The sequence below is a fragment of the Protopterus annectens genome, chromosome 2.part1 (genome assembly GCF_019279795.1).
Source record: "Protopterus annectens isolate FY-2018-M chromosome 2.part1, PAN1.0, whole genome shotgun sequence".
Lineage (NCBI taxonomy): Eukaryota > Metazoa > Chordata > Ceratodontiformes > Protopteridae > Protopterus > Protopterus annectens.
The window spans coordinates 247,476,327-247,499,310 of NC_056729.1; the positions used below are offsets into that span (position 1 = coordinate 247,476,327).

Here is a 22,984-nt window from a genome sequence, read left to right on the forward strand (position 1 = left end):
TAAATGCAGACAAATTGGGGGAAAAGATATTAAATACTGATGGGTGAATAAGAAAAACTCAACCACAGGATCCGTCTAATAAGGTCCTTGATATTAAAATTGCACTTTCCTACTCTTTATGGAAATTTTCTTGCATGTTTCTCATTTACAAATCATCAGTCAAAAAAGTAATTATTTAAACTTCAAGTACTTTAAAAGCAACCTATCAGTAAAACAGCAGCAGATTAATATGTTCTGTTGAAGAATACAGCTTTATAGCTTCTGGAAAAGAAATTGTTGAAGGAATAAATGCTGTCATTTTAAGTTCTTTTTTTTAAACATATGACAGCCAAATAGTCTTAATTGAACAATGATAACACAGATGTGCATAGGATGAAAATGTTAACTATAATTTTCTAAAAACTCATCAGCACTTACTAGTAGAATTGCTGTCTGAAAGAAAAGCATCCTCCCCTAGTTCCTCAAGCATCTTTTTCCGAGCTTCATTTCGTTTGTGCTTTTTTCCAGTGTAATGCTGCTGAGCCATTAATGGATGGGTAAAAGGAGCAGAACAAAGTTTGCAGTATTTATTGGGGTCATCCAAATCCTGAGTATTGGTGTTGGATGACAATGGTGCCTCACTATCGGCTTCTTGACTGATACCATTCTTGGGGTGCTGTGTGACAGATACAGGTTTAACAATCAGGGAATCATCCTCCTCATTAGCTGCTGACAATATCACATCTGCTGAGCTAGCATCAGCAGTGTTGCTGCTTGTGAACTCTGCCAAAACTACACAACAAAAAAATAGAATATTAAATAATGTACAATCACATTAAGACCATAGACTTTACCAGAGTAACTATTCATAGCTAAAGTAAAGTACATTACACATGTAACAAAAAAAACAACACTTGAAATACCCAAATTCTCCTGGAATACAACCAAGAGTATTATACCTCTGCATATTTATTCAGTAATTTTGTTAACTAGGAACCCTCCAAAACAATTCTGGGGATAAAGCAGATTCAAAAATAAATAAATAATGCTTGAAATGGTGCAGTAACACAAAGAAAACATTTTAACAATAAAACAAACAACAAGAACAAACTGTCAAATCACAGGTTTTAGAGATACTCTTGTCTTAAGCAAAATCTTTCTCAAGGAATATAATCACTACAGTAGTCTGACTCAAGGAAATGTACTAGGCAATAACTACACATGGATTCTACACCAGAAAGTGTTAAAGTTAATGACAGGCCATTTATAGTTTGTGCCTGGTAATGCAGATACTACAACTCTTCCCTCGGACATGACAGAAAGACATTTAGCAATCTGTAGGGCTATACAACATTATCGTACACAGTTCCAGAGTTTTCATCTGCAAAAATGACACCCATTATTGAATACGAATGCCCCATTTGGTATGTACAAATCCCAAACACATCACTCAATGGAAAAGTCACAAAGATTTCTAACTAAGAACTGTCTTAAAATCTTCATATACCCTGACAGACTAGCATAATACTCCGTATACTCAAGTAGCCAAAGGCTGCTGCAAAGTGAATGGTGTATTGCTATTTGAGCCACAAAACACCCCAGGCCTATTTGACCCCCTATATATTTCTTTGCAAAGCCAGTGATTCTACAAACACCTATATTTAGGACTTAAATCTGCACTGACAAACAGATTTACTAGAGAGAAAGGTTTCTAACACAACGTATTCCTAGCCTATGGAAAAAGTTACAGGTTAAACAAAGTACTGCTTTGGCTATCTTTATTTAGGCTTAGCTTGATGACACACACATTTTCACCACGGTTATCATGTACTACCCTGCTCACTTTGGAAGGTGAGCTGTATTAAAGGCTTGAAAACGGTGTTAAGAACTTTTCATTTTGTCTGCTTAAAGGTGTATATGGCTAGGCATCTTATGGTAGCCATGATCATTTGCCTACTATGTTCTTAAATCACAGGATGCACTTTGCAGCTGTAAACAACAGTTTTGTGAGTTCTAATCATATTAGCTTATCTACAAGGCAGCCCCATCAGCAGCTAATTTTTTTTCTCTCATTTCAATCTCTTGATGCTTCGGGAGTGCACTGTTAGGAACACATCCCCAACAGCAAAAACAGAAGTTATGTACTTACCATAACGTTCCATGTGAGTTGTTTATCTTGCCTTTATTCTCACTGATGGGTTCTGAGCTGATCCTCGGCTCCGACACGGCCGATAGCAAGCTCAAGGTTTGCCAGTAGCTCGAGACCAAACCCCTTACCCCACAATGCACTTTTGGAATTACCTCAGATCTTGTTTGCTGTGAATAACAGTATATACATATATACAACATATACATACCCTCATATATATATCTAAGAAGAACACTTCCCAATGGGGAAGAAGAAATATTGAATAACCAGGAAGGTACTAGCCCCTAAGTCAACAGTCAGCCTGGAGGGGGAAGGAGGGAGGGACGTGAGAATAAAAGAGATAAACAACTCACATGGAACGTTTTGGTAAGTACAAAACTTCTATATGTGAAGTTGTTAAATCTCGCTATTTATTCTCACTGATGGGTAGCATCCCTAGTACCCTCAGCCTTGGGTGGCTCATGGGAGTATGTTCTTCAGTACAGTAGAACCAAAGGAAGACCTGTCCCTTAAGCCCTATCTACTTTGTAATGTGTGATAAAAGTATGAGGCTTAGACCAAGTGGCTGCAGTGCAAATATTGTCAAGGGGCAATTTAGCTTGAAAAGCAGAAGAGGTAGAGACAGCTCTGGTAGAATGAGCTTTCAGTTTGTGCGTTAAAGGCATGCTGGCATTCTTATAAACAAAGGATATATAATCGGATAACCATTTAGATAAAGTTGTTTCAGCCACTGGATTGCCTTTTCTTGCTTCTGAGAAGGATACAAAAAGTTGGTCTGATTTCCTAATATCTTTAGTTCTGTCAAGATAAAATCTGAGCTGTCTGTGAACATCAAGTTTGTGCAGCATATATTCCAATTTGCTAGAGTGGTCGGGGAAAAAGACTGGCAGTTCAATGACATGATTGATATTTGATTCAGAACAGACTTCAGGTAAAACTGAGGGGTTTGTTCTGAGAGATACTCTATCAGCATGGAAAATCATGTAGGGTGGTCTGATAGATAATGCTTGAAGTTCTGACACTCTGCGGGCAGACGTAACGGCCACAAGAAAAATTGTTTTCCAAGATAAAAATTTTAAATCACAAGAAGATGCTGGTTCAAAGGGGGGAAGAATAAAATGAGACAGCATAAAGTTTAAATTCCAGGAAGAAAAGGGAATTTTGATCGGAGGTCTCATATGAAGAACGCCTTTAAGTAAGGTTTTAGATCATTTATGGCTCATAATATTTGAGCCACCAAGACCAAAGTGAAAACTTGAGATAGCAGCTAACTGAACTCGAACTGTAGCAGCTGCTGCCCCTTCCTTAAAAATTTTTGTTAGGAATTCTAAAATCGAAGATAGCGGAGCTCGGAAAGGGTCAATGTTCTGTACGTTGGCCCAAATTGAGAACCTTTTCCATTTACTGCCATATAATTTCCTGGTAGATGGCTTGTGAGAAGATAAGAGAATCTGTCTTGTATCTTCTGAAATTGAATGAAGCCTGGCAATTAGGGGAAGTGGATTAGCCAAGCAGTCAGTTTCAGGGACTGCAGAGAAGGATGAAGATCCCCTGATGGGTGAGTCAGAAGGTCCGGAACTGGGTCCAGGATCCATGGATCTTCCAACAGATGATGGTGGAGAAACGGAAACCAAATCTGTCGAGGCCAGTAGGGGGCTATGAGTATAACAGTCCTTCCCAGCGATTTTGCTTTCTGTAAAAATCTGGGTATTAATGGGAAGGGTGGAAATGCATAGAGGAGACCCAGGGGCCAATCATGTAAAAGTGCGTCTCTCTGAGGGTGTCCGGGAAGTGGTATTAGGGCAAAGTAGCTTCTGCATTTTGTATTGATGTGGCTGGCAAAAAGGTCGCAGCAAGGCTGGCCCCATTTGCGGAAAATCAACTCCACAACCTGTTGTTTGAGAGACCACTCGTGAGGGAGTAATATTGCCCTGCTTAGCTTGTCCGCTATCACGTTGGATTCCCGGGATGTGTGTTGCTAACAGAAAATGCTGGGAAGACACAGCCCATTGCCAGACCCTGAGGGCTTCTCAGCAAAGGGGGTAAGACTTGGTTCCGCCCTGCTTGTTCAAGTACCAGACCACTGACATGTTGTCGGTCTGAAATGCAATCGTCCCTAGAGGGAGTGAGTCCAGAACGTATTGCAATGCCAGGCGTACCGCTCTCAACTCTAGAACATTGATGTGCAGATATGATTCTTGATCTGTCCATGTGCCTTGGGCAGTCTTTTCCCTGAAAATGCCCCCCCACCCTATCAGGGAAGCGTTCGTGGTCACAGTGGCTACTGGGGGGGGGGGGGACAAAGGGTCTTCCGATTGTGACATGAAGAGACATCAACCACCACCGAAGGTCTCTCCTGCAACAATCCGTGATAAGAATCCTGTGGTGCATCGGTAGTTTCTGGTAAGACCACTGAGCGAAGAAGAACCATTGAAGAATTTGCATATGCATCCTTGCGAGTGGTATAGCCAGGATTGCTGCCACCATTAAACATAGGACTTTCAATACCTCCGCTGCTGTAGCTTTGTTCTTTGACACCAGTGAGCTGATGTTTTGGCGGAGAAGAGAGACTCTTTCGATAGGAAGACTTAGAGTGGTAGTTGAGGTATCTAACTCTGCTCCTATAAAAACGGTACGCTGCGATGGTGATAAGGCAGACTTTTTGAAGTTGATTGTAATGCCTAATTGGTGGCAGAGTGTCAGAGTGTATTGTGTTGCCTGAGTCAAGTTGATGCCTCATGGTAGCAGTAAGGAGCCAATCATCTAGGTATGGAAACACCTGGAATCCTAGACGTCTCAGGTGAGCTGTGACCACTGCCATGCATTTGGTGAACACTCTAGGGGCTGTAGTGAGACAAAAGGGCAGGGCTCGAAAATGGTAACAATTAGCTCCCAGACGGAAGCGCAGATGATCTCTGGAGCATCTCCATCTTTATGTGATAGTACGCGTCCTTGAGATCTATGGAGCACATCCAATCGCCTTTCCCTAGGAAGGGAAGAATGGACTGAAGCGTGACCATTCGGAACTTCTCTTTCTTTACGAACTGGCTGAGTCTGTTGAGGTCCAAGATAGGTCTCCTGTCCCCTGTTTTCTTTGGTACCAAAAATAATCTTGAGTAAGTTCCGAATGAGACTTGGTCTGCTGGGACTGGTTGGATGACTCTTTTTTTCTAGCAATCTGCGGACCTCTACGATTGCTTGTTCCCTGAGATTGGGTGGAACATCTGGGAATGGAGGGGTAAAGAATGGTATGAAATATCCTCTGGAAATGATACTTTGTACCCAAGTATCCGATGTTATGTTTAGCCAGGCTTCTGGGTACAAAGACAAGCGATCCCCCGACTGCCTCCAGAGCCGAACAGTCAGGCCCCCTTTCAGGGGCGCTGGTAGGACTGACCGGAAAACTGACCCCTATCACCCTGTTGTTGCAGACCCCCTCTGCCACAGGGGCGGCGTCTTCCATTATAACCCCCTCCTCTGCCTCTAGAGGGGGTTTCTCCACGTGTGTCCTGAAAGGCTGCCCGAGTTTTTTAGAACCACATTTTTCCTCCCCTATGGCCCTTGGGGTAGGGCCGAGTAGGGGTCGAAAAACAGACCCCAACGGCAGATAAGGTCTTGCCTTCCTGCTCACACCTGGTTAAAGTTTCCTTTACTTTGGGCCCAAACAGTGATGAGCCATCAAATGGGGTATTAATAAAGGAAGACTTAAAGGGTTCTGCAAAGGAACAGAGATGCATCCAGGCTTGTCTTCGAAGAGCAATGCCCAAACTAATGGCTCTACTCTAACCATCAGCTGCATAGGATATGAGATGCATGGACGAGTTCACCACTGAGTTTAGGGTAGCGAGCTGGGCATTGACTTTGTAGGCCACTCCTGCAGCTACCGTACCCTGGAGAGTATCTCCTAGCTCTTTCAGGAGGTCTCTCTGTAGTCTTGTAAAATGGGTTATGTAGTTCAGTGATTGCAGAGAAAAAGTCGTTGAACTAAACATGCACTTCCCATATCTATCCATAACCCTAGAATCTCTGTTAGGGGGATGGATAGAAGAGGATGTCTCAGATACTTCCTTTTTGGTGGCTGCAGCTACCACCATGGCATCAACAGGCACTCTTTTTGTCAAAAATGGCTTGTCCACTGGGGCAGATATGAATTTATTGGGTCTACGAGGGACAGGTTCCATGGCCTCCGGTGACTCCCATGCCTTACGAGAGATCAGTTCCATGAGCTCGTCGTAAGGCGGAGATAGCCAAAAAGTGGATGGTTGAGACCCAAAAGCTTTCAAGAGCACGGACTCATCCACAGTAGGGGTCTTGGACTGCCAACTGCCCCTCTGACTAAGGATCTCTAGTATCTCTGCAAAGGAGATATCCTCAGAGGGGGATCGAGGGGACCCTTCTGACTCATCTAAGTCCGTGTCAGATGTCAAAGACTCCTGTGGGGAGTCTAAGTGACTCCTCTTGCACAGTCTCTTCCTGGGCACCTCCTCAGTGGGGGGATCTGGGGAGGTCTCAGAACAGCAGGGGATGCCCTGTGGGGGTACTTGAGGCTCGGGGTCTCTACGCTTAGAGGGATCGGTAGATGAAGAAGCAGACACAGGAGCTTGAGGGGAGAGGGAAAGCTGAACCGATGCTGATGTTGTCTTTGGAGAACTCTCCTCATAGCATCGAAGGCATCATGGCTCCAAAGAGAAGGAGTGGATGGACCCGATAGTACCGTACGATTCTCCTGCACCGAAACCCTGGGCTCCAAGCCCAAGGTAGGAGCCGAGCTCATCCGAGCCGAAGCCCCGAGAGGAAGAGTCGACACCGACAAGTCAGTACGACTATCCTCCCCGGACCCGACGGGAGAGCGTTGGCTCCCAGAGCCCTCGGTCGGGGCCGAGGACATCCGAGTAGATGGAGCCGATAACACCGGTGCGGGTATTGGCTCCAAGGGTTCGACCACCATCGGTTCAATTTCCTTCAGCTCTAAGAGTCCAGTACAGCTCAGAGGAGAAGTAGACAAATCCGGTTCCATGGTCTTCAGTACCGACGAGCTGGTCGGGGCCGACAACAATTTGGCAAGTCCTGGTGCCTGTATAAGCTTCTGTACTAGCCGATCCATGTCCAAATCTGAAAGGATGACTGAAGAGTTAGCTCAATGCACCGAAGGTGCTGACTGGAGCAGAGGTGAAGAAAGAACTTCAGAGACCGGCTCAAATACTGTGAGCTGGCTCCGAATCAAAGGTGCACTCTGTTCTGATGACTGTGGAACCGATGACCCTCCTTCTGAAACCTTAGCCTTTTTTGAGACCTTATCTGAATACTTACATTTTGAAGATTTGGAGGACGTACTAGCACCCTCATGGCTACTCGCAACTTCCGAAAAAGATTATTCTAGCAATCCCCTGTCTATAAGTTTCCTCCTTCCCTCTAAGAGGACTCTTGAAGAAAAGGAGTGGCAAATGCTACAGGTGTCTTGGAGGTGTTTAGCCCCCAGACAGTAGACACATTGAATGTGTCTGTCAATGACAGACATTTTCTGCCCACAATCTGGGCATTTTTTGAATCCCGATTTGGGATGGGATTTCTCCTTATCATCCGACATTTTAAAGGAAAAAACAGTAATTTAGATCCACAACAACTAAGCCCAATCCGGGCACTATTTACAACAGTATTTTATATATATATAAGATAGATATAGATATATAGATATAGATATAGATATATATATAGATACAAATATAGGGCTAAGAGGCCCACGGAAAAAAGCCTGACTATTATAAGGATTAAGTAGAGAAAAAAGGGCTAAAGGCCGACACAACTAAGAAGCCAACAAGGCCCTAACTTTTAAACTATTTATACTAAGTATTTAACTAGAGAGTAAATATAACAGAACACACACTGTATTTTTTTAAACAAAAAAGAAAACTTTTTATAGACTTGCTGTTCATTTTTTTCTAAAATGGTCCGAGTTAGCTGGATCACCGAGCTCTCCCTTGCTGCGGCAAACTAGATCTGAGGTAATTCCAGCAGTGCATTGTGGGATAAGGGGCTTGGTCTCGAGCTACTGGCAAACCTTGAGCTTGTTATCGGCCATGTCAGAGCCGAGGATCGGCTCCAAACCCATCAGTGAGAATAAACGGCGAGATTTAACAACTTCACATCAGAGGCTATCCAGAATATCAACCTTTGAAAAAACCTGTGGGAACCAAGACATTTCCTACCCATCTGCAATTACTCAGGACTATGCACAGGTGGAATACCATCATGCCAAGCTGCTCAAAAAATTCAGAATCCTAGGTATGGTGTGAACAGCAGCAATCGCCTAAAAGCTTTAAGACACATCTTGTGCCAAGCCCCACTGTCTGGCATATCCACAGCTGGATAAGGAGATTTCTATACAGAAAAGTAGAGTTGTTCAAGTCCTACTTACCTGTACCAGTAGATGTTTGAATTCCTCATGGCCTCAGTGGTATTTTGGATTATCTACCAAAGCAACCAAGTACTGGCCATCTTCTAAAAGTTCAGACTCCCCTCCCCATCCCTTCCTATGAGAGCAGATTTCTTAAGCATATCCTGAGGGGGAAGCCTTCAGCTGTCACATGAAGTGATTGTTCAGGAGTTTCACTTCCACAAAGGAGGACAGGAAAGTACCTGAAGCCAAAACATTCTAGCAAGAATAAACTCCCATCCAATCACAATACAATATAAAAAACAAATACAACAACCAAATCAAAGAGGTTGGAACTCACTTTAACTATGCACAATCTGGGGGATAGTGGGTTGGTGCTGCCACTGAGGCAGTGAGGAATTCGAACATCTACTGTTACAGGTTAGGATAAATTAATGCAACTGTACTATGCTCATCATTCTCATTGTCTCAGTGGCATTTTGGGTAGTTTCCCAAAGCTTACCGTAGCTGGGAGGTGGAAGGATAAGGGCCCAGGAGCCCCTGGAAAAATGATACCAGCAAAGTCTGCTCTGGACCTTGAAAAGGAATACAGTTTGTAGTGTTTTTTGAAGGCATGAAAAGACCACCAGGCTGCTGCTTCTAGAATGTTTCTAAAGTCCAGCACTTTCCAATATGTCATCAAAGAGGATAAGACCCTAGTCAGGTGAGCCGTAACCTTGTTTGAAGAAATTTACCAAGGTGGGAGTAACAGAAAACAGCAGAAGTGAACAACCATCGTGCAACAGTTTGTTGTCTCTAAACAAACTATTGTACAATGGCTGTCCACTGCTGCTGTTGGTTCTTCAGATAAATGGATAAGGGGGACAGACTATTATGAGGAGTTTCGGGAACAAAAGCGTGACAAATTATACACTGAGTATGGTTGTGAGTAGCACCTAAGCAGAACAGGCACTTGTGTCAATCTTTATGGGGAACCTGCCTCCCACACTGACTTTTCCCTTCCCTGGATGACATGAACTTTCAATACAAACAAAAAAAAGGAAGAGAAAGAACCCCAACATGGTACTTATCTGTAAACACCTCATTAAAACCAGCACAGCGAAGATGTCTTAGACCGAAGTTCAAATGTGGCAGTCAGGCTGGTGGTAAAGGATTTCAGATGATTGAGCATATATACATTACTTTTATGCCCTACGCCTACAATGAGGAGCATACGTCTGACAGATGCCACTCTGATAATGTAAAGGCTTTGGTAGGCTGGCTGGACATTAGGCTATCCTCAGTGGCATAACCCAAATGTAAGAAATACTGCAACAGTTCAAAAAGAAAGACATCAGTAAAGGCAGGCATAATTCATTTGCTGTTCTGACTGCACAATGCAGGACCTAGTGCCTAACAGCACACATACACACTGCACTTTTGAGAAAAACAATGAAAGTTTCCTAAGAACAGCAAATCATGAATTTGCCAAAGATAGAAGCCGGGCAAACATGGCTATAAGTACAAATTCCCACATTAATTACTGTAAAACCTAGCAGAACCAAAAAGTACAGTTTTGTACCTACCATAAATGTAGATGTTCGAAGATCCACATTGCTGCAGTCCTTACTTATGGGTAGTCCGCGGTCCTCGGTCGGCCCGAATACCAAAGTATTAGGCTGACGTCGGTCATGGGCGCCTAGAACTGACATCAGAGCGTCAGGGTATAAAGGCGCATGACCGACGTCATATCCTCAGTCTTTTCTTGCCCCAGATGTCAGAAGGCCAAACAAGAAAGGCCACAGTCAAAAACAGAATACCTCCCAAAAACATGCCCAACAACAACCATCACCTAAAGCATAGCACCCTGTTAAACTACAGTGGGGAAGGAGGGAGGGTGAATTGGACTGCAGCAATGTGGATCTTCGAACATCTACATTTATGGTAGGTACAAAACTGTACTATGTTCTTCATCTCACATTGCTGCAGTCCTTACTTATGGGTAGAATCCCAAAGCAACGGGAAAGGGAGGTTGGTAAAAATCATAAAGCATTAGGGGCTGCTAAAATGCCCTGTAAAATTGCAGTGGCAAATCCAGCCCTAGACTTAGAATAGAGAGGAAGGTGGTAATGTTTAGAAAAAGTATGCACTGAACTCCAAGTAGCTGCCTCCAAAATGTCTTTGTAGCTACCCCTTAGAAAGGCCGTGGAAGTAGCAGTAGCCCTAGTGGAATGAGGCCTGATTCCAGCCGGAATCTCCTTACCATGATGGGAATAACAGAAAGAAATACAAAACCCAATCCATTTAGAAATAGTTTGTTTTGAAACAGGTTTACCCTGTGAACCCAAGGCAAAAGAAACAAACAACTGCTGAGACTGTCTGAACTCCTTGGTTCTGCTCAAATCATAACGCAACTGCCTGTGAATATCCAAAGTATGCAAAATTTTCTCTCCTTTATTTTGGGGGTTTGCATAAAAAGTAGGCAAATGAATAGTTTGGTTTAAGGCCACACTAGAAACCACTTTAGGCATAAAGGAAGGATTAGTACGCAAAGATACCCTATCCTTATGAAAAATCAGGAAAGGCTCCACTGCCATGAGGGCCTGTAATTCAGAAACCCTTCTTGCAGAGGTAATGGCCAACAAAAAAGCAGTTTTCCATGACAAATACTTTAACTCGGCCGAAGCTGCAGGCTCAAAAGGTTGTAGAGTAAGCTTTTCCAACACAAAATTGAGATCCCAAGCAGGAGTAGGAGCTCTACGTGGGGGTCTTATATTCTTTGCCCCTCTAAGAAATTGCTTAAACAAAGGGTGAGAGAATAAAGGAGGGTCACAATCATAGTGAGCAGAAATGGCTGCAGCATGGACCTTTATCGAGGAGAAAGACAAACCCTTGTCCAATAACTCAGTAAGATATTGAAGAGCAACACTTAAATCAGGTTTGGAGACATCAAAGTCCTTTCCTTTGCTCCAAATAAAAATCCTCCATTTATCAGCGTAAACTTTCCTGGTACTAGGCCTCCTGGCCTCCAAAATAACATTCAAAACTTGTTGTGGAAGCTGAGACCCTCCAGAGTCTAAAACAGAATATGCCAGGCTGTTAGATGCAGAGACTGAATCTTGACATTGAGGAAGTGATTGTCCTCCTGTGACAAAAGGTGCGGAATCAAAGGCAGAGGCCATGGAGGTTCTCGTACTAGACTCCTCAGTAGTGGGTACCAGTGTTGTCGAGCTAATCCGGTGCTATCAAAATCATGGTTGGCTTGTCTTGTCTGGCCTTCAAAAGTACCTTGGGAAGAAGAGGCAGAGGTGGAAAGGCATATACATGCAGATTGTTCCAACTGAATGATAGAGCGTCCACCTTCCAAGCTGTGTGATGAAACATTTTTGTGCAAAACTTTGGCAACTGGTAATTTAGTGGAGAAGCTAACAGATCTATGTCTGGAGTTCCCCATAACACTGTCAATTTTTGAAATACATGAGGATCCAATTTCCACTCGTGAGGATCCACTATTTGTCTGCTCAACACATCTGCTAAGGAGTTCTGTGCTCCTGGTAGAAACCTTGCTTGAAGACTGAGGTGTAGATTGAGAGCAGTTTCCCACAAAATCATCGCTTGTCTGCAAAGAGGGTAAGAATGGGTTCCCCCTTGCTTGTTGATGTACCACATGACAGTAGTGTTGTCTGTTTGAATCAACACCTGCCCTGGGTGAAGTAAGTCTTTGAAAGCCATCAATGCAAACTGGACTGCTAACATTTCCTTCAAGTTGATATGCAAATGTTGGAGTTTGACAGGCCACGTGTCTTGCACCCATTTTCCATTGAGGTGTGCTCCCCAAGCCTTGTCCGAGGCATCTGTCGTTAGAATCTGACTCGCCTCTGGCCGGGTCACAGAGAGTCCCTTGTTTAGGTGACATTCCTGAGCCCACCACAAAACTCCTTCTGAATGCAAGGTATTATCTGAATGACAGTGTCTAGATCTTGGCAGTGCTGTGTCCATACATTTTTGAGATACCATTGAAGCTTCCTCATATGCAATTTGGCATTGGGAAGCACCAGAATACAAGATGCCATGAACCCCAAGGCTTGAAGGACTGTCCTTGCAGTCAGCCTGGACCGTAGAGACATTTGATGAAAATAAAGTGAAAGGCTTCTTTGTTTGTCCGGGGTCAAAAAGGCCATCTGGGAAGCTGTATTCAGTCTCACACCCAGAAAGCACATGTCCTGAGAGGGTACTAGACTGGACTTTGTTTTGTTCACAGAATACCCTAGGCATCTTAACACTGCCATCACATACTGTAGATGTTGAAGAAGTTCGTCCTTTTCCTGTGCAATAATCAGGCAATCGTCCAAATAAGGATAAATCTGTATTCCTCTTAGTCTGAAAAAGGCTATCACTGGAGCCAGAACCTTTGTGAACACTCTGGGCGCAGTAGATAAGCCAAAGGGCAATGCAGAAAACTGATAATGTAAATTTCCAGTCCGAAAACGCAGGTACCTCCTGCAACTGGGCCTGATAGGAACATGAAGGTAAGCCTCTTTGAGATCCAGAGTAACCATCCAGTGATCTTTTCCCAACAGAGGTAAAAGCTGTTGTAAAGTCAGCATCTTGAACTTTGGAATGTCCAGATAAGTGTTGAGGATAGATAAATCCAAAATTGGTCTCCACGTGTTCCCTTTCTTTGGAACTAGAAACAGGCGAGAATAAAATCCTAGGCCCACTTCTGACAGAGGAACTGGCTGTATAGCTCCCATTTGAAGAAGTAAAGAAATGTGTTTGTGAGCCTCTATCCTTTGCCGGGGAGGGACGTCTGGCATGCCCTTGAAAGGAGGCATGGTATGGAAATAGAACTTGTAACCTTGGTTTATAATGTCCAATACCCATTTGTCCTGGGTAACTAAATGCCAATTTTGTTTGAAAAGAGCCAACTTTCCTCCCAAAGGAGCTGCCAGGCAGGAAGAATCTGGCAGCTGAAAATGCAGGTCATTGGGCCTGTTTACGAAAGGACTGGCCCTTGCCTTCACCAGCAGATTGAGCAGGCGAACTCCATTGTCTCGGCCTGAAGGTACTCTGAGCTCTGCCCCTACCACGCCTAGATCTACCCCTAGACTGAGAATCAGAAGAAGGGTACGTCCACCCCTTAGTAGGCCAATTTCTACTAAACTTTGGAGGTTGTACCTGCAAAAAATCTTTAACAGTCTGCATAGACTTAGCCTTGTCTTCCATTTTCTTTAAGACTGACTCCACAGGAGGACCAAACAAAACTTCAGACTGTAAAGGGCATCCAGAATTCTAGACTTAACATGCTCAGACAAATTCTGATCCTTAAGCCAGGCGTGCCTACGAATAACTGAACCAGTTGCAGCCACCCTAGAAGAAGCCTGTAAAGCATCAAAACCACATTGCAAAGAGTGCTTTCCCACCTGTTCAGAAACATGCACTAAATCCTGCAATTCTTTACACTCTATGCCCTCTGCTAAAGCATCCACTTTAGATCTTAGCTGAGAAAGGAGGAAATTCTGATACTTCAACATATGAAACTGGCAGTTCAAAGCTCTCATCGCTAAAGTAGAAGAGGTATACACCTTCTTACCCCATCTATCCAAAGCTCTAGCTTCCTTATCCAGAGGAACCGGATTCTTAACAACAGAGGCTCTAACACCCTTAGGTCCCTGACTAATAGTTTCTGGGTCCGCCCTAGGACTCTTATACAGATATTTATGAGCCTCAGGCACCCTATAATACCTGTCAGGTTTAACTGGAGCAGGAGGCACAGAATCCGGATTAAGGGAAGTCTCCGAGAAAACATCCGAAACAACATCCAAAACCGGAGGTATAGCTAAGGGTCTATGCTGTGGCAAAACAAAACTCCCGGAGTCTCTTCCGTGAATCAGAGTAATCCTGTCCTTCCCACTTAAAATGCTCCCTCATGGAATGCAGAGTTTCTGAAAATGAAAAATCCTCTGGAGGAGAAGCAGAAGGAGTGGAATCCTCTGCATCAGAATCAGAATAAGGAGGAAATCTTGAATGTCTTCAGCAGAAGACTCAGAATCATCTGAGGCCTGCTCCAAACTTTCCAACTCTGGCTCCATCCTGGGCCTCTTATCAGGAGGGGGCATAGAACCTCTAATTAAAGAAATCAAATCCTCTGCCATTTTAAGCATGTGCTTTTAGGCACAGACCCTGAAGAACCAGAACTGACACCAGAGGAAGGCAAAACAGACCTGCCCTTAGAAGGAGCCTTAGGAACAGTAACAGAAGGCCTAACCACCTTAGGCATAGAAGGGAGAATAGAAACCTGAGAGGCCCCTTCAGCCTGACCTGCCTCCTGAGAGGCCACATCTTGTAAAATCAAAGTTTCCCCCTGGGACTCAACAGAAACTTCAGCTGGATCCAGCTGTTCAGCTGTAGCTTCTGAAGATCCGGCGTCCGTAACAGACGAATCATCCTGCCTAGGCTTTAAAGATTTGTCTTTGCGCTTCTTAGTAGAAGCCGGCGTCGGAACATCCGACGGCATGTTATAATTACACCTCTTGCCAAAGACTAACCTAGCGCAATCTAACCTCCGTTTTATAGTGCGCTTATTAAACCTAGCACAAAACCGACACCCGACTACGTCGTGCTCCGGTCCCAAACAAGGAATACAAAGCGAGTGGTAATCCCTATGCGGTATCTGTTTCCCACAAGAAATACAATTATTCACTTTTTCTGACATCCGTAAGTAACTGAGGCAAGAAAAAACAAAAATATTCCCCAACGGGGTACTTAGCCCAACTTGGTATCGGTCTGAAACTCCGAAACCGAAAAATTTCAGAACGCCGAATGGCACTTGCAACGCTGCTTCTGCATCGGACCATGCGGCAAAAAAGACTGAGGATATGACGTCGGTCATGCGCCTTTATACCCTGACGCTCTGATGTCAGTTCTAGGCGCCCATGACCGACGTCAGCCTAATACTTTGGTATTCGGGCCGACCGAGGACCGCGGACTACCCATAAGTAAGGACTGCAGCAATGTGAGATGAAGAACATCATTAATCTTTTTTTAAAACAGATAAAAAGAAAATACTAAATCTAATAATAAAATGAGAGGAAGGGGTCCCCAGATGGAGCTTATTTAAGCAGTAAGCCAGAAAAATCAACACTAGATCCTGTGAAGAGTCAGAGTACTTTCTTCTTGGATGACAGAAAAAGACCGAATACTCACTTCATCTGACAGCTAAAGGCTTCCCTCACATAATATGCTCAATCAGCTGTCACAGGAAGACAGAGAGAGAGAGGGAGGGAAGTCTGAGCTTTTGAAAGCTGGCCAGTACTGGGTTACCTTCCCAGATCATCCAAAATGCCACTGAGGCAGTGGGAATGATGAACTCCAGGGTTTACTGACAGTAGCATCAATACTGACCTATATAAAAAAATATGACACTAATTTATGCTGGTAAGACATCAAGTAAAGTAGAGAAAAAAATGTCTCCAACTGTGAAAATGTACAGTTTTTCTTATGTATGCATAGTACAAAGATTAGAAAACTATACTTGCAAAAATTTGTGGTACAAACACAACATCAGTACACTGGCCTTCTGTGAGGCCAGAAACTAAGAGACAATAATATGTCTAGTAGCTGAATTGTGGCTTGGACTTCAGCCTTCCAGAAGCAAACTGTGGAAATAAAATATACCAAAAACAGAAAGATCCCATTTGTCCAACAACTGTCAAACCTGCAAGTACACAAGTCCACACATACTGAACAGTCTTGGAAACCACCTCAGCAGGACTCTGCATTAGACATTTCCACACAGAATGTATGCAAAAACCCTCACAAAGCATATACTGATGGCTGCTCCTTTAGCCAGGGTGGAAGAGGATATAGTGGCTTGGATTTTTCATGGCACAAAGTTAAATAATGTCCTCCCATTAAATAACATCTTGGGCATGAAACTAACCAACATAGTAACAACTACCCTGCTACATATGCAGCTATACAAAGAACAGTCCAGGTAAGTTTGCGGGACATTGTAAAATGTACAGACTTACAGTATGCTAGACATAACTTCTTTGTATAATTATCAGGCTAAAAAGTAAATGACATGCTAACTCCAAAGGAAAGAGATGTGCTTGCCAAACTACTCCTAACTACAGATCAGTCGGTGAAACATCATGGTTTAGCAGTGCACTGGAAAAAGGCCAAAGGTCAGTCAAACGAGATTTAACATAGATGCTGTTTTGGCTAAGGAAGGGGTGACGTTTAATATTAGGACACATTATTTATGTGAGTGGTTTTGTGCAATTCCATCCCACCCATGCTGTTAGATGCACTACAGTAAAGTCCCTAAACACTTAAAGACCTAACACTGACTAGAACTGGCTGGTAACATTTATAATGTTTATGACTTATTAATTTTAAGTCAAAGAACTTATTTTTTTTAACTTTCATAACTTAACTAATTTATAGGTAGGTACTAGGCTATTGGCCCGAGGGCCTACGTAAGCCTAGCCAACAAGGTTCCCTGGCTTACGCCACTCAAGAAAGTTATTTTCCTGTGCCACTGTCGAGCAGACACACAGAGATCCCCGGGTGTATTTCCTATTTCCCATCCACTCACCAAGATTTTTCTTGAAGAGTGCTAATGAAGAACTTTGCTTGACATAGATGGGTAGCCTGTTCCAGAGTATGGGAAGTCTCTGGGACTGGAATCTATCCCTTCAGCATGTCCTGTTTATTGTGGTGACAAGGTTTAGGACCCTAAAGTGTGTAGCTTGGAGGGATTGGGATTTCTTTAGGTGTAGCATGTCCAACAGCTCTGGGTTTGACATAGTTTTGTACGTTAGGCAGAGATCACCTCGGAGTAGGCGATATGCTACTGAGTAAAGCTGGAGTTTTTTGAGATGGTCAGTGTAGGGCATCTGTTTGAGGCCAGTAATCCTCTTTGTGAGGTACTTCTGTGGTTTTTCCAGCTGCTGCAGATGTCTTGTGAGGTACATTCCAAAAGGGGCATTGTACTCTATATTGGGTCTAATGAGTGTCAAGTAGAGGGGAACAATGACTTCTTTTTTTCCTGGATGAGAACCCTTTTATGATGAGGTGTGACACATAGAAGGACTTCCTGACTACTGTGGCGATGTGACTATCAAAGGACAGACTACTGTCCACCTGGGTCCCAAGGTCTCATCACGCATTCGGTGTTATGTAGACTTTTGTCTACGTAGTAGTTCATGGGTACAGAGTTTTTACCAAAGGGGATGACAATGCACTTTTTGGCATTGAGCTTGAGGCCATGGCTTTGACACCAGGCATCTGTCTCAGCGAGGCCCTTCTGTAGGATTTCCACATCATTTGAGGACTCGACTATGGCTCCTAGTTTGCAGTCATCTGAGAACTTTGTTAGCCAGAGGCCTTCTGTGTTAGCCTGTACTTCAGAGAAGTAGATACCAAACAGGAGAGGTCCCAGGACTGAACCCTGTGGTACTCCACTTGTCAATGGTTTGAGGTCAGATTTGGAGTGTGCAACTTTTACAGTGTGGGTTCTGTCAGTGAGCCAGTTGGCAACCCATCTTGTGATGTAGGGATTTATACCTAGTTTAGTGAGTTTAGCTATAATTTCAGAATGGGGGGTGGTGTTGAAAGCCTTGGCGAGGTCAAGACAGGCTGTGTGAACCACCTTACCCTCATCTACAGCTTTGGTGACTGCCTCAAAGAAGTCGATAAGGTTCAGGAGGCATGATCTGCCTTTCACAAACCCGAACTGGGTGGGATCCAGAGTTTGGAGGTTACCAATATCTTTGTTTATGAATTCCATGATGATACGTTCCATGGCCTTACAGACCAGGCTCGTCAGGCTAATAGGGTGATAGCTCCCTGGATCAGTGGTGGCTCCCCCTTTGTGGAGTGGGATAACTGTTGCTGTGTGCCATTCAGTGGGCACAAAGCCTGATGTGAGGCTATGGTTGAACGTGGTGCTTAGGTGGGGAGCCACTTTGTTCTGAAGTTCGTGTAAAATGCAGCCTGGGATGTTGTCCAGTCCCATGGATGCTGTGTTTTTGGCTTTAGAGTGTGCAGCTGTTACCTGCGTAGTTGTGATTACAGGGACTCTGCATTCTTCCTGTATAGATATGGGCCCTTTAGGGGGGGGGGGGTTAAAGTTAGCACTGAACCTATCTGCCAGGATGTTGGCAATATCAGTTGGTTCTGTAATTTTCGTGCCATTGTGCTGTACCTCAGAGCAGATCTGGGTGTTGCCATTGCGATTCTTGAAATAGCTATAGAATGCTTTGTGGTTGTTCTTAGAATCAGTGGCAATTTTGTTTTCGTAGCTAGCTTTGGAGGATCTTATAAGAAATCTTCGCTTCTTACTGAGGCTGACCAGGGAGCTCCTCCACTCATGGGATTTTACTCTCTTCTGCAACAATTTCTTTCTTCTGTTATACAGTTTGTTTATGGCAGGGGACCACCAGACTGGCTTCCTTTTTTGGAGGATAGTGTCTTGGTTCTGTTTGGGATAGAACGATCCATGCACTTGTGTAAGTGCTTATAGAGTGCATCTGTGTAGGATTCAGCAGTCGTAGCTGTATTGTCCATCAGCATGGGTGTCATGAAGTTCACCACTTCTGTCTTAAGAAGCATGAAGTTGGCTTTGGAGAAATTTTTTACTGTGGTTTCCTTAATGGGGGGTGGGGGCGGGATGTGGATATCAAGGGTGATTAGCTTATGGTCGGTTCAGACCAACAAGGAGTTGACTTCAGGTGTGGAACACCGGTCACTCATGTTGGTAATGACTAGGTCTAGGATATTGTTCCCCCTGGTGGGGGTGTGGATAAGTTGATCCAGGGCATTGGAGTTTATGAATTCCAGAAAGCGTTGTGTGAAGAAGTTGGTACATGGGTAGTTTTCCCAGTTAATGGTGGGGTAGCTGAAATCGTCCATTATTAGGATGTTTGGTTGAACCCTAATATTTTCCAGTACATCAAGAAAAGAGGAGTGGGAATCCTGGGGCATGGTGGGGGGTCTGTAGCAAGCTACAATTTGGATTGCAGTTTTGCCCAAAGTTAGTTGCACTTGGATAACCTCAGATGCATTATGCTGAGCAACTAGCCTGGAGGTGTGGATATCCTTAATGAATATAAACACACCTCCGCCTTTGGTGTTCCGGTCCAGGTTACATGGCCGAAAAGTGTGGTATGAGTTATAGACTGGTAGTGCAGGGGTGCTCTCTGGAGCCTTGAACCAGGTCTCAGTCACTGCACAGATATCAATGTTCTCCATTTTAAGGAGTGACTAGAGTGAGTGCATTTTGAGATTTAGACTTCTAGCACTGAGTAGCATCACCCTCAGTTTTTGCTTGCCTGTTCCTGTTATGGTGGTGAATTTGTCATTTGTTCTAGCAATGATATGCAGGCTGTTAACTAACGGGTCTATTATTATGCAAGTAATCCTTCAGAAATTCTTTAGCTATGTCAAGAACCTAAGTGGAACCTCTCAGATCTGCTCTGATTTAGTGCAGAATGGCACAAAATACACTGAACTGATTGATATTGCCAAATTTCTGGTTTAGTGCAAACTTCACCTCTCTCTCACCCCCTAAAGGGCCGATAACCATACCAGAAGAATATAGGGCCCCATCAATCACAGACACACAGGTTAAAACAGCCCTATCCAAAGCCAAAAACACATCTTCAATGGGACCAGATGATGTCCCAGGCTATGTTTTACAAGAGCTCCAAAATGAACTAACCCCTCAACTAAACACACTGTTCAAACTCAGCCTCTCTACAGGCTACTTACCCACAGAATGGCGCACAGCAACAGTTATCCTGCTCCACAAAGGTGGAGCCACAACAGACCCCGGGAACTATCGCCCTACAAGCCTGACTAGCCTGGTCTGCAAGGCTATGGAGCGCACCATCATGGAACTCATTAACAGAGACATGGTGAACCTCCAAACCTTGGACCCTACCCACTTTGGCTTTGTTAAGGGCAGATCATGCCTCCTAAACCTGGTGGACTTATTTGAGACAGTTACCAAGGCATTAGACGAGGGAAAGGAGGTCCACAGAGCCTACCTAGACCTCGCAAAGGCTTTCGACACCATTCCCCATTCTGGTATTCTAGACAAGCTCACCAGCTTGAACATAAACCCCTACGTCACGAGATGGGTTGCCAACTGGCTCATGGATAGAACTCACATGTTGAAAGTTGCAGGCTCTATGTCCGACTCTAAAGTGGTTACAAGTGGCGTCCCTCAGGGCTCAGTCCTAGGACCCCTCCTGCTCGGTATATACTTCTCAGAGGTACAGGCAAGCATAGGAGGACTATGGCTCACCAAGTCCACAGACGACTGCAAACTAGGGGCCATAACAGATTCCCCGGCTGATACAGGCATCCACAAGAGTCTCACTGAGACGGATACCTGATGTCAAAATCATGGTCTCAAACTAAATGCCAAAAAGTGCATAGTCATCCCCTTTGGAAAAAACAAAGTACCCACGAACTACCACATAGGTGGTAGTCCCCTAAATACAGAAAATGTAATAAGGGATCTGGGGACCCAAATATATAGTAATCTCTCCTTTGATAATCATACTGCCAAGGTGGTTAGAAAATCCTTCTATGTGGCCCACCTAATCACAAAAGGTTTCGCATCTAGAACAAAAGAGGTTATTGTGCCTCTCTCCTCATCACTCATTAGACCCATCATAGAATACAACGCCCCATTTTGGATGTACCTTACAAGACACCTGCAACAGCTGGAAAGACCACAGAAGTACCTCACCAAGAGGATTACTAGCCTCAAACAGATGCCCTATGCAGCCCGACTCAAGAAACTCCAGCTGTACTCGGCTGCATACCGCCAACTCAGAGATGATCTCTGCCTGACATACAAGGCCATGTCCAACCCAGAATTGATGGACATGCTCCACCTAAAAAAAAAAATCCTGGACAGCCACACGCTCTAGAGATATAAACCTCGCCACAACAATAAATAGGACATGGTGGAGGGATAGATTCCTGCCCCAGAGACTCCTCCATGCTTTGGAACAGGATTCCAATATATATCAGGCAGAGCCCCTCACTAACATTCTTCAAGAGAAACCTTGAAGGGTGGATGGGAAACAGAAAATTTACCCCGGGGATCAGTGCAGTGGCTCTGCTGGACAGTGGCGTAGGGAACTAATGACTCTGCTGGATAGGGGCACAGGGAACTAATCTAAGGGGGTGGCGAAAGCCAACACATTCTGGCTAGGCTTATAAATGCCCTTGGGCAGATAGCCTAGTACTTACCTATGAACCTATGATCAGATGACACAAGCTGTAAAAAACAGTTATACCAACTTAAGACACAGCAGAAAATAGGGGGAGGTGGGACAAAACACTTTCAGCAGAGATCTGAAAAACTATACAGTAAATCAAAAATAACAGTGCACAACTCTGAATAAAATTAGTCCAGCAACAATTTACAGTACACAATTCTGAAGAACCAAAAAAATATACTTAGCTCTGAATATTTCCAGATAGTTTGAATAGCTCTGTTAGACACAGGTTCCAGCAATGATATGCAGGCTGTTAACTAACAGGGTCTATTATTATGCAAGTAATTTTAAATTGAAGAACAGGAGCTGCATTAGTGTAGAGTCAGCAGTCAGTAGATGATGGATACTTTTATTAGGATGCCATCTGCTATCCACTGACCGATAACTATACACTAATGCAGCACCTGTTCTTTCACTCTGCATGCTACAAGCTCCTTCAATGCTTAGAAATATCCCATATGTATGCAAAATGAAAATGACAGCGACTGCAGCCTAACTCATGGTAACTTCTAAAATTTACTAATTTTAAATGCAGTATTAAAGCTAAAATACCATGAAACAAAACAGCAAAAATACCAAAAATTTTTTTGTCTCCTGCCTATGAAATGTGATATTTTATGCACTAGATTAGTAATGATAGTCATTTTCTGTGGAACCACTGTATTAGGGTACAGTTAGCACTCATCTTATGACAGATGGCATCATAGTAAAAGTACCCATCTGCATTCCACACGCAAAAGTTACAGGTACATCTCCAGAGTGCATCTAAAGCATGGGCAGGATATCACAGCAATGCAAGTGCCAGCATGGGTGGGTCGTCATCGTGTGAACTGTCACTGCAGTGTGTTTTAATATTAAATATCGCCAACGAAAGTGCATAAAAAGGTAAAACCTGGGATTTAACTCTAGTCCAAGCAAGTGCAGTTGTAGGTACTCATCAGTAAAATACAAGAACAGGAATATGTTTTGAATTTATATAGTGATAAGCCAGATTCTAACTCGGTAAAAATGAATCAAGGAGATTAAACTGTAGGAAAGTCTTAATTTTTCATTTAGAGTCCCAATGCAATTAAACATGCTGAACGTTATCTACAAAAAAGTAAAGTTGTGCCCTTAGGCTATAAGGGTTGTTTCCAGCCCATGAAACAAGCCCCCCCCCCCCAAAAAAAAAAAAAGTAT

The 22,984-nt window shown here is 43.7% G+C and overlaps 1 protein-coding gene across 1 annotated transcript in view; it reads right to left on the bottom strand.

The window, feature by feature from the left end:
- The window catches only part of LOC122794008 (zinc finger matrin-type protein 1-like), a 1,739,900-nt gene that overhangs the window by 389,929 nt on the left and 1,326,987 nt on the right, over positions 1–22,984 (bottom strand). The window contains exon 5 of the mRNA XM_044062104.1: positions 418–771. Within this exon, the coding sequence (XP_043918039.1) occupies positions 418–771 (354 nt within the window). The remainder of the gene's footprint in view (positions 1–417; positions 772–22,984) is intronic.